The following is a 19,253-nucleotide window of genomic DNA, read 5'->3' on the forward strand; positions in this document are numbered from 1 at the left end:
ACACAGAGGTAGACTCAAGAAATTATAAATGCGTCAAAATCTAGAGAAACTAGAGTAACGGATTGGAAGGAAAATATCCAGGATCGTGATTATTAGAGGTCAGCGATAGCGGCAGCCAAGAATCTTTCAGAGTTGTTAGGCTACATAAGGAAAGAAAGTAGAAAACGAATTGACACAATTTAAGATTTAGAGGTATTGGAAAAATATTACCGTTTGAATTAAAACGACAATGTTTTTATATTCAGAATTTATAATTAAATTGTAAATTATTACAACAGTGTTAAGGCAACAACGTAATAATCCGAGGCAAAATGCCATATTTCTTGTATAGTATGTAGTCGTAAATGAACTTTAGAATTATTACAACTATTAAACTTGCTAAAAATATATTCAAACTATCCCAAAAATCCACCATGTTTATTCCCTTCGCTGAGTTCCTGCACAATGTATTCCGTGGAAGATCGTGAATCTAAAACATGTAAATACCAAGATGAATAAATAAAAAAAACATCAGTTATAAATATTAATATGTGCACGGGCTATGTTTTGACACAAAATTAAGGTATAGTATACTACAAATGGCTTTAAACATACTTAACATGAAATTAATTACAAATTATGAAACCATAGCCCTCAAACGAATATATTTAGTATGACCCACTATTTTTTTTTGAGGAATAAATAAAAAATACATAAATTAAAATGTGTACATGAAAATATTTTATGAGTATAAATTCGTTTAAACAATCGTATGTCCAGGAGGCTCTTCGGATCAACGGCCCATTTCAATAACCTCATAAATCTAGGTCGATGCATACATCAAATCATATTTTTGAGGCGTTAAGAGTATATTATTTTTTATAATAGAAAGAAAAGAAAAAACATCAAAAATATATTGGCTGGCGGTTATGTTAATCCCACATCAGTTATCGTTTCTAAACAAATTCCGCGTAAGCGAATACAATTCAAATCTTATTCCACTTCGCCTTCAGGAAAATTATAAAAACGTAGACGATATATCAAGTTTATATAAAAGTATTTTAACCTTATATTAATGTATAGATCGCAACTTGTGAGTTATGAGCAGTGCCGGCTCGATAGTTTTCGGAACCCGGTGCAGAATTTTGCGGGACCCATATATATTAATATATTAATTGTTTCTATAAATCTATATTTATTTATTTTGTTATATAATTAAATATATACTTTATCTATAATTTGAACCGTCATCGATGATAAACAATTTTACAAGTGCATGCATGAATAATACTGTATAACACTGTGTAATACTGAATAGCTATGTATAATTTGTACCGTCTTAATTTTCGACGATAACAACTCATTTTCTGAGAAAATCACACGACCACACGGGTAACAATTTGCATATTACTGAGACTATATAATTTTTAGTAATATATGAAGTTAGTTATATTCATAATACATAATTTGTGGAGCCCATAGAAGCGCGGAACTCAATGCGGTCGCACCGCTAACCTTCCCCCCCCCTCTAGGGCCGACACTAGTTGTGACCTTTTGTTGCAACTTAAAATGTAAAAAAAAAAAAAACAACAAAAATATTCATTGTATTATACGAAATGTAAGTACATGAACTGAATCAATTTAAAAATTAATTTACCGTTTTCCATCCACTGTATATTCTTACCGGGGTTAAATAGTATTCGTCATCTTGCTGATAAGAACATTTTATATCTGATAGATCCATTATCAAAGATTGATATTTAATTAGAAAATCCTTCAGAGACGATTTTGAAAATATAAAAATAAAAAATAAATGTGGGTACGGTATAATTTTTAAGTTCAATTATAATAGGTATAGCAGTTAAAAATATTACCTGGAAAGCTGGAGCAAATAAACAATCACATCGCCAAGGATTGGCGCCTAAATAAAGTTGACCAATATTGTTATTTCGCTGAAAAGCATTGTCTAATGCGTACGTCGGCACCTAACGTCACAATATGTTTAAGATATTAATTAACAATCCGTCAAAATAAATAAATTAAAATTGCCACTGACTTTAGTCAGATTATTTCCTTTAAAACTCAGTACTCGGCATTGTGTCAACCAACGCGATCCTTCTAATATGCTTATTGAACTGATCCAATTATAGTCCAAATGGATGTCCAAAAGATTCGCGTAATGACGATTCGTAAGCAAATCGTCCAACGCGGATACCTAAATTCACCATAAGTCGTTACCATTTAAAAGAATATGGTAAAATAACAAGTTTTTTATGATAATTTATTAAGATAAATATTACCTTATATATGTTACGGGCAAAGTATACAATTTGAGCACTTTATACAATGCCCGGTCATTTTATACATTGTCCGGACAGTATATAAAATGCCCTTCGTATATTGGGCAATATAGATAACGGATGATATAATTTAATGAAATATGATAAATCGTAAAACATAAAAAAATAAAGTTAAAATAAAGTCAAATTATTATCTAAAAATTATTATCTGCAACTAATTTGTTTGTTCTTATCGTATTTTTACAATGGGGATGTCCGCTTGTCCACATTTTATACGCGTGTACGTGACATAATATTACTACTATAATTACTGATTTATAAGTTATATTATATGAAGTTGTAGTGATTATCGTGCAGTCGGCCTTTTACCTATTCTCAAAAATGAACTATTTAGTAACCGTGAATCGTTTGTATAATGCAGGTTAATTCATTCAGTGAATACCTAACTACTTATTCGAATATGGAAAAGTTTAATGAAGATTTAAACAATTTTTTTTTTTAAAAAAAAGGTTCAAATACTTCATTTTTTACTAAGTTAAAATTTGATCAATTAATTTTACATAAAAATCATTAAAAAAACTATGACGTGTTAAAAGTTTCTGATGTTAATAAGTTAATTGTACCAGTATCTGAAAACAACAAAATTAAATATTATGTACATTTATCGATTGGACAGGATGGAACACGAGGTAAATACAAAATATAAAAATATCACCAGAGATATAATTATGCTATACTTAAATAGTTGAGAACCATGTAAAAGAAATGGAAGCACAGCCAAGAAAGAATTGGTGGTGCAATAAATTATATCTACTGAGATGAATTAATCAATAATATAAATACATATCATTATTCATTGATTTATCATATTTTATTAAATCATATCATCTGTTATCTATATTGCCCAATAGGTTAGGTTAACCTAACCTAACGAAGGGCATTTTATATACTGTCCGGACAATGTATAAAATGCCCATATTGTATTCTTTGCCCGTAACATATACACTCACAGGAATTTTCATTATTGTCTGTTTAAGCCGTTTTATAATAAACAATTGCACGTTTTAATCATTTTAACCACACGTAGACTTAAGCATTTATAATTCCCCAAAAAATCTTTCAAAAAGTAAAAAAAAAAAAAACATCAAGCTCAAAATTAGAACTATTATATTCTTGCAATAGAAAATTACCTATCTAAAAAATACACCGATATCACATTATCAAAACTTTTAATTTACAAGATACTTCAACCATTTCCCTAAACTTCTCTTTTTTTTCCTTGGTTATAAATATTATCTTTGTACCTGTTTTGTTTGGATATCATTGTCCAATACTTGGCAGCTGATTTTAATATTGATGTTTGCCTAATATGTGTATTTTAGATAATTATATGTATATATCAACCACCAATTATTTAATCGTGATATCGAAACAAAACAGGTACAAAAATATTATAATAACTAGAGCGCGGATTTGTATGCACTTAAAAGTATTTAAATATGCTATATAATATGTAGTAAAAATCATGAAAATATGCAAAAAATATGCAAGAATTTTTTATTTATTTAAAATTTATAATTCAACTTATAAAAATTAGTTACTTAAATACTTAATACAGAAAAATTTAGGGAATTATCTGAACTTAATTTATTTTTAAAATTTTATTTATTATTAAAATAAATAATCATATGCATTTCAAGTTAATCTTCTGTGAAGCTGTGTCGTTTATCGGTTAACATATTTTTAAAGACTGAAAACGAACCTTCGATGTCAACCGAAGTTATTGGGGCATATTTAAAGCAAGTGGTATGTCGATAATCGACTGATACAGCAAGAGAAATTAAGTTTACGTCGTTATCGATTATTTATTTTATAACTAAATATATATATATATATATATATATATAAATTATTATTTAGTAACTATGAAATTTATTTTTAATTTTTCTACTAGACAAAATATTATTTTATACATATTTTTTTTAAATTTTCACTTCAATATGCAATAAATTTTGAATTTTGCCAAAATATGCAAAAATATGCAATAACCTCTAAATATGCAGAAATATGCAAAAAAAAATTTCACCATTAGCTTCAAATTATGATGATTCGTGGTGATACTGACAAAAATCCAAAGATATTGAAAGGAAAAAAATATGCGATTGCATAGAAATCCGCACTCTAATTATAACTAAGGAGAAAAGCGAGAAGTTTAGGGTAATTGTTGTTAAGTACCTCGTAAATTAAAAGCTTGGATAATATTGATATCAGTGCATTTTTTGAACAGGATTTTTTTTCGTTGCAAAAATATAATTTCTAATTTTAAGCTTGGCATTTTTTTTTTACTTTTTGAAAATTTTTTTGGGGAATATCAATATTATTTTTTACGCCATAATGCTTATATATTATATATATTATAAATACCTATGTATTATTATTAATTGTTATATACTATTATATAATCATCATTATAGTTATCATTATAACTATGTCTATTATAATCATTAAGTTTTTTTTTCATAGTTTGATGTTATTTACGTCTATAGATAGCAAAATTTCAACCGTCGATGATGGCTATCGTTTATTTGAAAATTTGCCCATACTAATACGAGTACAATATATCTAGATACATGTGTTTTATTCATTTCGGTCTCGACACTTATAAATTATATTATTACATTTTATTATTAATATGCTGTGGGATCATTGTCGTGTTTGGCATGAGTTTTATATAAATTAAAATACATACTAATTAATAAGTAATCTAATGTGATTACACTCTGCAATCGACAATTCCGGTATATTATCACGTATTATTCTAATATTATAATTCGAATACAAAATATTCTATATGTATGAAATAAAATTAGTAACAAGAAGTAATCATTAAGACTAGTATACTATAATAGAATTTAAAATTTATTTTAAAATTATGTTCAAATAAATTTTATAAATAGATGTTGGCATAATCATAAAAGAAATCAAAGTTAGAGATTTTTCTTCAATTAAAAAATGTTTGTAGTACAAACGTATCAGCTAGAAATTTTATAATGGTAGATACTTATATGTTTACTGGAATTACTAGGATTTTGGCATACATCGATAAAATATACAGGAGAAGTGTCTTATTCATATTTAAGATTTATGCGCATTTTAGGGGGGGGGGGCGTGTTTTGAATAATTTTGAATTTTTTTTAATTTTTCTATTTTTGTTCCCTATTCATCGCCAATAAAAAGCTGTATCCAAGTTGTTGTCAAGTTTCAAATATTCATTTTTTCTCTACCTTGATTGAACATTTTTTTCCATTTTTCGTCAAATCTACTACTTTTATATCCTTAGAACTGAAGGTTGGGATCAATGTAGAATGTTCGTTCTTGTTTTATTTGACAGTTGTGGCTGTAGGTATTAAGAAATCATAAAAATATCTGCATTTATATTGCCCCTCTAGCAGCCATGAATGCCGTTTAACCCCGTTTAGTTGTGCAGAATATAATAAGCATTGTACGGTTGACCGTTGTTCCATTGCTGGCACGACGCGCTTTTTCTTTTTTAAACTTAACTTGCAGGTCAACTGACCTATTTGATATGATCATTATTTTTAACGTTAACTATTAATAAGTTTCATTTTTATTGAGGCCAATTAGTTCAAATCTTAAATCCATCAAGATGTATTGTTAAAAATGGGGGAAATATATTATTTTATAGAGAAAATGAGATATACGAGTATGTATAATATATGTCTGCTATGTCCGCTATTACTTTAAGAACATGAACATTATCAACAGACTGATTAAAATAAACCAAAACCTATCTTATTCACTCACAGTGAATATAAAATAATATTCACAAAAACTTATTCATTTTCTCTTTGAAATGCGTCGCGCTTTAAGAGAGATAACTAAGTGTTAATAATCATACTCATATTTGATTTTATCCTATTATTTTTAAAAAATCCTAAGACCTTCATCGGAACCACTCAAATACTCAAAGTGCATATTAATTTATCAAACTATGTAGTTAAGTAATTAAATAAAACATAACTATGCTTGTATTCAAATTTAAGTTGTTAATATTCATAAAAATAAATATATTATTTTTACTTTTAAAATAATATTCTCACTTGATTTCCTTGCACCAAGAGTGTTGTGGTATTATACGGAAGTTTTTTCGGTAACATTTTCAAACCTCTATAGCTACAGTCAACCGTGATCATTGGATGCAAATAGTGTGATGCTCCTTTGTTACCGTGGACTATATGGTCCAATGTACACACACAGTTGTCAGGTGGGCTGCTAGGGCATTCTTTTTCTAAGTCCTGATCAAACACAAAAATTCAATTCAAATTCGAATTTAATAAATACCTATTGGAAAATATTTTTTGAACGCATATTTTTTGGGGAGCACACGAGTTACGTCCGGTAAAAAAGGTATACACGAATTACATCCCAAAAAATTCATGTATTTTAATTAAGAGTTCTTAAACAACTAACAAAAAATAAATAAATAATAATAATAATAATGTTAATTCAAACTTGCCATCGACATATACTGTTTTAATTTCAATTAAAAATTCTAAATTTGATTTACATGTAAACATTACTATACCATAAATAGAATAGCTCGATATGAATTATTTTTATATACCGAATATCTGTAATTGTTAATGTACTTTTAACACTGATATCAATACTTTATTTTAAATGTCGATGCATAATTAGTTTAGGATTAGGTTAGCTGGTTCTTCATACTTTCCACTCTTGTGTACCTTTTCGCTTAAGAGAATTACTTACAATTTATCGATTTATAACTGTTTCAGATAGTGCATCCTGGTTGTGGTCAATATCACTCACGTTAAGTAAAATATCATAATTTTCATTAATTTTTAAATATGATTTACACATTTTAACGGTACATTTCCAACGTTGAATATTATTAGCCAAACATTTATGAAAACAGAACTTATATTTGTCAATTATTTTCAAATGTTTTTGTTTTTCACTAATAATATTTTGCACTTCCATCTTAAAACTAAACAGTTATCACTGCTCACGTAGGTATACGAAACACCACGGAGAACCCCTGAAACGAAATAAAACCCTACTACCTAACAAATATATGGTGGGACGAAATTCGTGTATACCTTTTTTATGGGACACAATTAAGGCGATAAAATACGATTGAGAATGTTATTTTTGGTAACACGATTGAGAACACTCGAGTTTTTTTTTTTCAACGTTGCCAAATGTAATTGATCGATAATTTAAGCACAATAATCTGTTGATATTTATCGGAATATCTGGATATTAATAGTAACTTGGGTACCAGATACAAGAGAATGACGATTAGGCTTTGCAGTCGTCGCATTAACTATTTATTCGTATTAGGTATTTTTATAAGGTCTATATATTTTACAATTTTTTTACACATATATACACTATACAGGTATAAGATATTTTTATAAGTCCTACATATTTTTAATTTTTTATTCATATTATATATTACATATAATTAGGCGCTTATTTGTATACGATTATAATTATTAATTTATGACTTTTTTCAAGAATATTTATTGTATGTATATTGAATTTTTCAAAAGCCTAATATGGGAAACTATGGCAACGTTGCACATAAATTCGTTCTCAATCGTATCGTTTTTTGAGTTTTTTTTAGGTCAGCGGTTTGTTCTTTGTTAATTTTAAGTGTTCTCAATTTTTCGGCCAAAAAGGTATAACGTTCTCAAGTGCTCGATAGCCAACTAAGGTGTATCGATTTTATGACCTGGTACACACGTGCAGCACCGCAATATTATCTTAACTATAGTACTATATTCAAATTCTGATGCAGGGCCATCGATAACCTCGTATGACGTAAAGTCCTACAAATCGTTTGCTGGTGGGTTTATTTAATTGCGAATCAAATTAAAAAGAATTTGTAATATATTTTATTAAATATTTAATATATTTCTAATTGAATAATATTTAATTGTGGAATTTTCAATGATGGAAGTGTATAACCAAAAACGGGCGTTTTTTGCGTATTTAATGAAAAAAATGTCGAAGAAAAACAGGCGTTACAAAAAGCTTTCACTGTTGCAAAACTTCTAAGAGAATTTTTTTCAACGGCAAATTAAGATTTAAGAAATAATCCAGATTTCAGGTTAATTTTTTATTACTAAAATAAAATGCTCGATGTCTATAATTTCGCATAATGATGACGGTACCATAACTACATCAAAGACGTGTGTATATATAATAAATCACTATGTAATGAGACATTGCATTTACAATATGTTGACGTTTACTTTAATAGAGTAATTTTTGTTTCATGATAACTCGTAACGATGACGTACAGTGACTGAGACGAGTGTTTATCGGTCAATTAGTTTATGTGTATAAATAATCGCAATTACAATAATGCTGCGGTGTCACATGTAAAAAACACACTAGGCCTATTAGTTAAACTAAAAGTTCAATATTACTAAAAATAAATTTTTATTAAAATATTTAAATAAACATAATAAATTAAATAATATATAATATATATATATACAATATACATAATATATACAATATATTATATTAATTACAAAATTTTCTATCTGTTTAAGCAACTGCTTATGTTGAGATAGATAATCATACAATTTGATGAAATATAAGGCAAATAAACGTGATTTATGTAATAATAGAATAAAAAAAAATTTAAATATTGAAATTATTTGAAAATTTGATTGGACAGTTTTACATATACAATTTTAGTTTATAATTACAATTTCATTTACACTAAAAACTTTTTTTTTTATTGTTTAGAAGAAATATACAATCTTTTGCTGATTGGAACAATAAGAATATGTGATGAAGGATAGTTTTACATGAAAGTTTGATGTGAGGAGTTAGCCAGTGATAAAACTACCCTAACGTTATTGTTATTCTTTTAATCATTTAGAAGATCGCGACACCAATTTCTTTTGAGTCTTCTGAGGGGGTTTCCAGGTATTATGAGTGATGCAAGGTTAGATATGAGGGGATTGATATAAGAAGGAAGTTTAGAGTAGAATCTTTTGTAATACCTACCTAATTTACTGCTTTTTCGTGAGCGGTTTTAATTTTTAGATCTGTGTGTAATGTTAGGTTTGAAATATAGAATGGATAATTTGTGATTTTGCGAAGGATATTATTTTGGAATACCTAAATTTTATTGATATTTATTTTTTTAAGTATTGCCCCAAAGTTGTAGGCCGTAGATCCACATAGGCTTAAGTAGGGATTTGTACATTAATAGTTTTGTGTTTAAAGGAGTGTGTTTGTTAGATATAAGCGTAATGATATAAATTTTTATTTCTGTACGTTGATTGCGGCATAATTAATATACAATACGAACAAGGTCGTTACCGCCGCTCGCGACGAACAATAAATCGCTGCTGTCGTCCACGGCGTGCGATAAGGACGACTCCTTAGAACGGTACGTTTTACGTAATAGCGAAAAATGTAGGTAGACGACGGCGTGTTATTGAATTTTTATTATTTATAAACAACTATAGAGACAATATTTAAATTTGTAATCTTATATATGTTAAATTAAAAGCGTAAACGTCAATTAGTAGATTTTACATATTTAACATAGTAAATGTTAATGACGGAAAAAAAAAAATAATGAATCACAAAAACGGAGTATGCGAGGCGGTGTGTACGCGACGGGCGCCGAACGTGAACTGACACTAAAAATAACAACATATAATAAATATTATTATATAAAAATGTTAAAAATGTATTAAATTATACTAGTTGGAAAAAAATCAAGTGGTATATAATTTTTTTAGGATTAAGTTTGATAGAGTAAACGTTTTTTTTTATATGAATATGGCATTTTGTTTAAAGTATTTTCGCCTAATCCACCCCAGACTAACTAACCCATCTAGGTATAAATCACTGATCAAGTGAATGTAAAATAAGAATAAAATCGGGCCCAATACACTTCCTTGAAGGACACCGTATTTATTTATACCTTCATAGCTTAAGACATTATCAATCCTAACCATTTACATCCTATTTAAAAGATAGCTTTAAAATCATGATAAACTAACTTTATCAATCCCGAAAGAAAATAGGATTTGCATCAAAATGTCATGGTTTACCATATCGAAGGCTTTAACTTAGTCTAAGAATACAGCAAAGAATTTACTACTGTTGTCTAGTTCATTATGAATTATAAATTTATAAATTCATTCATTAAAAATCATCATAAATCAGTGCTTAACATTATGCCGTTTGTATTATCAATTCTACATTAAATTTAACTTTTCTAAAAATATCTTTTCTCAATATCTCAAACTCACTATATTTCTTGATTACTGTTGAATCAAAATGATTATTTAATTTTTTACCTAATGGTTAATTTTTTTCAATCATCGACTTTTATTTAGTATCAAATAAGTATGTAACTACTATATAAATAATGAATGCGTTAATATATTATAATATAAAACATACGCTTAACAGACGTAATACGGGGATTACGGGTTTTCCAGGGTACTTATAACCACCACAAATCATACGGTTGGAATCCATTACTTTGAAATTAAACAGTGGGTCTTTTGGCAAATGAAGTAACCAAAATAAATCATTTTTACAAAACCATGACTGACCTAGAAGAAAAAATAATACTATTATTCATCATATTATTACAGAAGAGAAACATTTATATTATATTGTAGGGCTTGAAATCAAAATAATATTTTTCAATTTCAATTTTAATTTCGCTTATCGATATCATATGTCTTTTATTATTTTAAATTATTAATAATATATCAATTTTATGATTTTCATGTTGGTGAAAATTATTAATTTAATTGATTTCTGATTTAAAATTTGACTTTAGTTTTAAATCTCTTTTACATTTTTGTGTTTTTTATATTGATTTATTTTCAATTATGTTTTGGTTTCATCTATAATTATTAATGTGAATTTTTATGTTTTATTAATTGCTTAAATACTACTAGGAAAAAGGATGAAATGTGTTTTTGAAAATGTAAAAACATGGTAAATAATAACAGTCAAAAATGGAGAAATACTTGCTAAAAATATTTGCTACAACAAATAAATGGCAGTTAGATACGTTAATTACGCCATCAAGCGTCAAAAAAAGACAAGTCGAAGTTACACTCATAAATATTTTTTCAGGCTTTAAACTTACTCAATAATAATTGAACAGCACGTGTAAAAATATATGTAATCACAGAATTGCCCATCAAAATTTTTTCAAACTTAAAATCGATTTTTCTATCGATTTCCATTTATTAAATAAAATTTCAATATCAATGTCAAGTATGAATATCGAAAAAAATCATTCTCAATTTTAATATTACCTTTGAAATTTTAAAAGATTTTTTACGATTTTTATTGATATTGAAATACATTTCAAGCCCTGCTATATTGAGTATTATAACAAATTGATTATTTTTTATTAACTAACCAGCCAACCAAAGCTGCTTCAGTTTTGGTAAATACTCTATTGTAGGCGGGTACAAGTAATTGAGTTTATTGTAACTCAAATCCAAAACTTCCAACGATGACATGTACCTGAATACACTTGGTTTAACCCGCTCCAAGTTCAGGTGAGATAAATTTAATGTCTATTAATAATATAAAATTGAAATAATTCCACATATCCGATAACAATTCAAAGTACATTAGTACATTAATTATAGAGTTAGGCACTTTTTTACTATCTTTATTGACAATATTTCTTATATATAATGTTTTATAAAAAATCAATAATACGCTCACTATACAGTAAATTCGTGTGTATATGTGTATATTCTACTCCGTAAAAAATAAAATATGTTAAAACTTCTTTTCACGTCATGAATGTGATAAATATTAAATTGTATGTCAGTGTAGTGTGATATGTTTGTTATAATTTTCGCGTGATGTTATGTTATACTTATTGTCAGTGGCGGATCTAGGATTTTATCATGGGGGAGGGGGGATTATAAAATATTTTCGTACATAATATGTATAGGTATTATAAGCTTTATTCTACTAAATTTACAAAAAAAAATTTAATTTTCTTGATGATTGTGCCATTACTCTATGGCTGTATCTCGGGGTCATGATTAAGTACGAGATGTATATCCGTAATCTGATATGAAGTTAGATACTAATGTATACTAGTGTATCCTTCTTGGTTACGAAATAATGAAAACGAAATAATAAAAAAATAGTTTTTATTTAAATTGTGCATGCAAAAATTGAATTGGTTGCAAAAAAAATTTTTTTAACTCTCGGCCCACAGAGGAGGGGATCTATCCCCCATATCCACCCCCGTAGATCCGCTACTGCTTATTATTATAATTGAGTTAGTGTATTTGTGTGTATTGATAGTAAAAATATTCAAATTTGTACAAAACATTTAAGGAAGGTCATTATGAGGTTCGAAGTACTATACCCTATTATTATTATTATTAATTTTGATTATCGTCGTTTTTCAAAAGATTCCCTCTCCTTCTGTGGAAAAATACAAACAATAATTTAAACATTTTTATGTAACTCGCGTACATTATCATTATGTAAACAAAACAATCTGTTTGATGTTTACTTATAAAATATTATGAAAATAACATGAATTATAACAATATATAATATATATATTGATTTTATTTTTAAAATAAAAAATTAATAAAATGTGAGGATGGCGCAATATTATACAAGTTTTTACTGATTCTGTTTAAGTAAAGTAGCTTACGTAAATATACACTACCAAATTCTGAATTTAAAAAGAAAAACTGTATTAGTACTATTGTATAATGAACCCAATATACATTATTATACGTATAAAATACAAAGATAACTTGATTTATTATATATAAATATATTAAAACATATAAAAGCTTGAAAGATATATATTACCATCAGTAATAGGTAATATATGTATTAAGGTGGCCCTTAGTTATAAGTGAATAAAAAAAAAAAAATATTTTTGATTTCTTGTCCCCTCATTTTGTTCATTCTTATAAGAAATAAATTTGAATTGAATTTGTTCGTGATTACTAACCCTCTCCACGTGCTACCAGGGAGTTGAAAAATTAGTAAATAAGGTGCCACAATAAGGTTGAATATTTCCAAACCCGATAATAATAGGTTTTATTTTATTTCATTCGAAATATATTGTATTAAGCATACAATTGTAGAATCAAATACTGTCAATAAAAAATATTATAATAATATTTCTGGGGAGTTTATTTCTTATGAAAAATAATATAACATATAAATTATTACCTTTTTCTGGAAAAATCGATTTTTTCACAGTTTTTACAATATATTTTTAAAACGATTGCTGTTATGGTCATATACAAACAAAATAAAATTTAATTATCTATAACCTATATTCTTTACAAGTGTTTGACATAAAGTAATATATGTATAAATATACAAAATGTTAACTTAATATTAAGAAATATAAATAAATTTATTTTGAATATTGATGATAGCTCTTCGACAAATCTTACGAAAGTACAGTTGTTTGCAGGTATTAGACAAAGGTGACCAACTTATAAGTATATTAATTATAATAATAAAAATGAAATAATACATCAATATAATAGGTGCTAGGCACAGAGTCCTACGACAAAATTATAATACTAGAAAACAATGACATAATTGATAATTTATAGAAATAATTAAACCAATTTGATTTATTTATAATCGATGTTACCTTTATCGTATCGACGTCAATACGTCGATCGAGATATAGGGTAACCTCATAACCTAGTAACAATATTGTTTACTATAAAAGATCATTGAGATCCACGCAACACAAAAACCCGCGCGTGAACCAAATGATAACGATGAAGACGCACAGCACCATGAGGTCGCAGGGACAGAAACGATCCACAATATTCAACCCTCTTATGGCACGTGTTTACCAAATTTAATTCACATTTTTCATATAAAACAATAGATAAATGAAAAATATTATAGATATATTTTTATTAAAAATATAAATATCTATAATTTAATTTATGTACATTTTTACGAATGTATAAGTTTAATAATTTATTGAGTATATTCAAAAAACTACAAACCAACCCTATTTACTAATTTTTCAATAATCTGGTGGCACGTGAAAAAGATTAGTAAACAAATTACTAAATTTAACTAAAATTTCTATTTTATAATAATGAAAAAAACAAGGGGATGAAAAATCAAAAATATTAAATTTTTTTTTTACCTATAACTAAAGACCACCCTAACATATATATAAGTGAATAATATAATTGGTTTTGAGTTATTAATATGTATTACATTTTAAAGTGATGCAAGATTAGCATGTAGTTGATAAACTTAAAAATAACATGATATAAAAATATTTCATGGTGAATAATTTCAATATAAAAAATACATATTAGATTTTAGTACCAATGCATTGGTTACGATTGTCACATAATTATAAATTATAACAGTGGTGGATCAATATTATCTATATTATTTATATTTTTTGATGGTGGATACTATTTTGCTAATAATGATCTTTTATGTACAACTTCCAGGTAAAACCAAACTAATAATTTGGAGTTTAAATGTTCAGGAAAATCAGTTGTTTCATGTGCAAGTATTTTGTTTGCTCTCTAGAAAGATATGAACTTTCTTAACCCTTGATCTCCTCTTTAAATACCCATGATTATATTTAACCAAAAAATTAATGCTACTTTTTTAACATGTTCGATTTTATTAACATAAAAAACGTAGCTACATCATTCATCGACTTTGAAATTATAAGCAATACAAATAAAAATATAGTTTTCATACATAATTGCATTTTAAAATTATAGATATACGTATATTATTACGTCATAACAATGTAATAATTTACACGATTAAAATTTATATTTGTCAAGTCCTCAAACTGAATTCTTCTCTTATTATTTTCTAGCAAACTCATTGACAACTACGTCAATATCTACAAGTTTATCTTTATAAAAATGTATTACTACTAAACCGTTGAATCTAAAATCAGTCAATGTAAAGCGTACTTAATTTTTTAACTTTCTTAAAGGTCGAAAATAACCTTTCAGAGGTTGTAGTAAAAAACTGAATGCGTTGCTTATATTTTTTTAATATTTATAAGAGTATTTTATATTTGAAAATAATTGTTTATTTAATATTTGATATATTATTGCATTATACACTATACAGTATACATGGCAATATCTGATGTCTAAATAATTTATAATACTAAAAAAAAGAGTTCAATACGCAGAACTGTGGGTCATTTAGCTTCTTAGCACACTCCTCCTTCTAAATCCACCACTAAATTATAATAAGTCATAGATTGTGAGACGATCTTCGTTGAAAAATACACTGTACTACCATTCATTTTAAAACAGTCTATTCTAAAAGCAGTGTTCACTTAAAAATTGAATCATTTCATGTTCAATGCTTAAAAAATAAATTTGTGCACGTTCATGTTCATTTATTTTAAAGTGAACACGTTCACATTCAAGTTTTATGAAAAAATTAATGCGTTTATTTGACCGTTCATTTAAATTTTTTATTTTATATTTATAAATCACCTACCTCTGTTTTGTATAAATAGGACCTTACAAAATTTATTAGATATATTTTACTTTATGTCTATAAGAAAATAGAAATAGGGCCTTCTGGGCCACCTATACCTCCACACCCCACACCCGCAGCTAACCACCACCCAGCCACCCGCTGCCGTTACTTTTTTTTCGCCGCCTGATTGTTTACGTAACCTGTGTTTAATATACCCCCCTCGATATTTTTTCCATTTTCATTTTTCTTCACGCTGCCCGATCGTTCATGTAACCTATGCATATTATACCCCCTATATATTTTTCTATTGGAAAATTGTCAAATCTTTTCCTCCATATCACCTACCATTATACTTCCCCTCATTAGTTAAATGATAAATTCATTAACACCTCCCCTTTTACCACACTCTAATTATTTGATCAAAGTGAAATTTTAAGACTATAAATTATTTAAAATATTATATTAATACGGAAAGATTACCTCGACAACAGTACAATTTATAAACGACTACATAGAGCGATAATGAGTTGTAACATGGCCATTTCCAGGAATGTTAGTGACTGCACGTGTAAGATTTCTAATGCCGGTAGAACATTAAGTATAATGCTGGTCGAGATATGCTCAAGAATGAAATCAATGCATACAAAATCATCAGAAAAATCGGAATTATTGTTTATAAATTATTATATTATTAGGGAAAAATGGTTTACCACCCAATGTGCTTGTTGTACACATTTTTCCGAGAATTAGTGATATTGAATAAAATTATGAGCTCTTACCACATATGAAATCAAAATTAAATCATTGTGTCCTTTAGTCCCCCACCGATCGCACATAAGTCTTTGCTTGCTTTTTATTTTCACAGTCATACTCAAGTTTTAACTCTCATCGCTACGTTTTATTTGTCCGTTGCATTATTTCAAGCATACCGAAAATTTTTAACCGCGAAGTTTGCGTAAAATCTTTTTCGAGTAAAGATCATTTAACAAGTCATGCTAAATTCATAGCGTTATACGTGTTATTTGTAGTATATGTCCTACGACATAAGCCGACGCGATGCTCTTGCAAGACATATGAAAAATAAACATGGTATGTATTTATCATCACTTATATATTTATTTTTTTAATTGTGTTATAATTTTTTCGTAAGTTGTTGCACGTGTTCAACCGCTAGTACATCGTGCTGAAATAGCCCCACAGCTTGCAGTTCCATGTAATGAAATACCACCACAAATAGTTATACCAGATATTCCAGCCAACAACGAAGAATTATGGGACGATGGCGATAATGAATTACTTGGTCTCGTAGCAGATGGTGTGGAGAGAGCCTATTTGTGTGGTAATCCAGGAAAGATTTATTTTTAATATAGCTATTAGATACCAAATATCGGATTTTTTTTTTTTCTAAGTCGTTTTTTTTTCCGTAGGGCTCGCTACACGTAAAAGATCGATGAATTCTGAGGCCGTAGGTGTTAAAAAACGAACTCGTTTGAACATTGTTAGAAATACACCCGGTTTTATCCGAGTAGGCACATCGTTTAATAATTCTATCACATGATATTATAAAAAGAACATTGAAGTATTTTCAATTATTCAGCTTTCCTCATTTCAATCAAATCAAAACTACTCGCAATTTTAAAATCATCGGTTCTACCAGTAAAATTCAATTTGAAATTAAAAGCAACTTACAACAGACCACATATGTCACTAAGTGCGACTGTAATTTCTTAGACGCATTCAACGATGTAAAAATCTATTTTCCCTATTAAGATGACGGTGTAGTATTAGCGAACGAGACGTAGGGCGGCGCACAGACGACCGTACTGCTCATGTGCAGTGATGAGACTATTATGCAATTAAAATATTTTTATTTGGCTGTTAGAGTGTTGTAAAGAGTGAAGAGAATGCCACTGCATTTTTAAGGGAGCACGGTTTATTAGACACTGTCGAAGAAACATTGCCATATCATAAGTATGATTCTGAAATGGTTAATGCTAGAAAACGAGATCGAGGAGGTGATTTTTGTCCTGTTCTTCGGTGCAAAAAAAAGGATGTCAGTCCACGCGTAGTATAAGACAAGGGAAAATTTTTTTTTATTATGAAGACTTTAACAATAGGTCTTATAGTAATCTCAAACTTACCGAAATTTTAGAATTAGTTTTTTTTTTTTGTATCAGATATTTCTTTGACAACAACGGCAACTTTAACAGGAAGAAAACAAGGGACAGTTACGGACTGGTTTAATATATGTCGTGAGGTATATTCAAATATTGTTCACAGTCGGCTGAAGATGGTGGAAACTCAGATTGATAAAGCTAGATTTGCCGGAAAGAGAAATTATAATCGAGGTCGGTTACTCAATGGTGATAAACCCCCTTCATCAGAAGACACTGACGTTGAAATCCAGAACAGTAGAAACCATGGACAAAGAGTAGATGGACCTTGGGTATTGGGTCCAAAAAAAGGTTCTGACTGTCGATATTTTTATGTACTTCGGAGAGACAAAAATACATTACTTCCAATTATACAGCGAGGATGTGAAGTTGGCTATGTTATTTACTCTCATGAGTGGGTGGCTTATAGATGTTTGAATGGTAGTGAATATATACATAAAACGATCAACCATCAGCAAAACTACGTGGATCCTTCGACGGAGTCTCACACTCAGAGCATAGAGAGATCATAGCTGGATGCAAAGACAAAGATCATGAAAACAATGAGAATTACAACTAAAAAACTACTTAAATCCCATCTCAACCATTATTGTTAGAAGGTTGCTTGCAAATACGATATATTTATAGTATTTCTGAGGGATATTAAAAATGTTTAGCGCTAAAATTATTATTTATTATTTTTTGACTATGTAACAGTTTTTTTATCTATTATTAACAGTTTATCGTAAATTTATTATTATTTTTTATATTGAATTTTTATGTAAACATTATTATTATTACATTATATTTTTCAAATCAGAGCTAAAAATATGGTATATTATAATATAGGTATTATGCGATCATTGCGATCAACGTCTTACAAGGTAGACCCCACACGTGAGAAGAAGTATATCGGGAATCCGCATATGAGGGTAGCACCCTCGCTCTCCTAAAAATAAAAATAAAATATTTAATAATTATGTAAAGAGGTTTTAATATGTATTTTAATATATACCTAAAACGTTTTATTGTCTTCAATCTCCGACATACATTGTTCGGCTATTTGACTAGACGTCAGTAGTTTTGGCTGACTCATGAAGTTTGGTGTGGTTTTCGGGAAAAAATTAGAAATCTCATCATCTTCCATACTTCTGATAGTTGTAGCCATATCTTCAACACAATGATCTCAACCATAATTGTCTTTGATGTAATCGCACATATCATCGAACTGTTTCATTCATAACAATAGGCCGTATGAATGACGATT

General features: G+C 28.1%; 1 protein-coding gene across 1 annotated transcript in view; it reads right to left on the reverse strand.

Annotated features, from left to right (window-relative positions):
* Positions 1-280: 280 nt before the first annotated feature.
* Positions 281-19,253, reverse strand: part of LOC112683352 (protein singed wings 2) — a 33,660-nt gene continuing 14,687 nt past the window's right edge. The window contains exons 4-10 of the mRNA XM_025554355.1: positions 11,749-11,908; positions 10,767-10,921; positions 6,401-6,595; positions 2,036-2,194; positions 1,854-1,964; positions 1,664-1,753; positions 281-469 (exon numbers count right to left, since the gene is read on the reverse strand). Of these exons, the coding sequence (XP_025410140.1) occupies positions 281-469; positions 1,664-1,753; positions 1,854-1,964; positions 2,036-2,194; positions 6,401-6,595; positions 10,767-10,921; positions 11,749-11,908 (1,059 nt within the window). The remainder of the gene's footprint in view (positions 470-1,663; positions 1,754-1,853; positions 1,965-2,035; positions 2,195-6,400; positions 6,596-10,766; positions 10,922-11,748; positions 11,909-19,253) is intronic.

Source organism: Sipha flava, unplaced genomic scaffold, assembly GCF_003268045.1.
Source record: "Sipha flava isolate LNK unplaced genomic scaffold, YSA_version1 224_pilon_pilon, whole genome shotgun sequence".
NCBI lineage: Eukaryota > Metazoa > Arthropoda > Insecta > Hemiptera > Aphididae > Sipha > Sipha flava.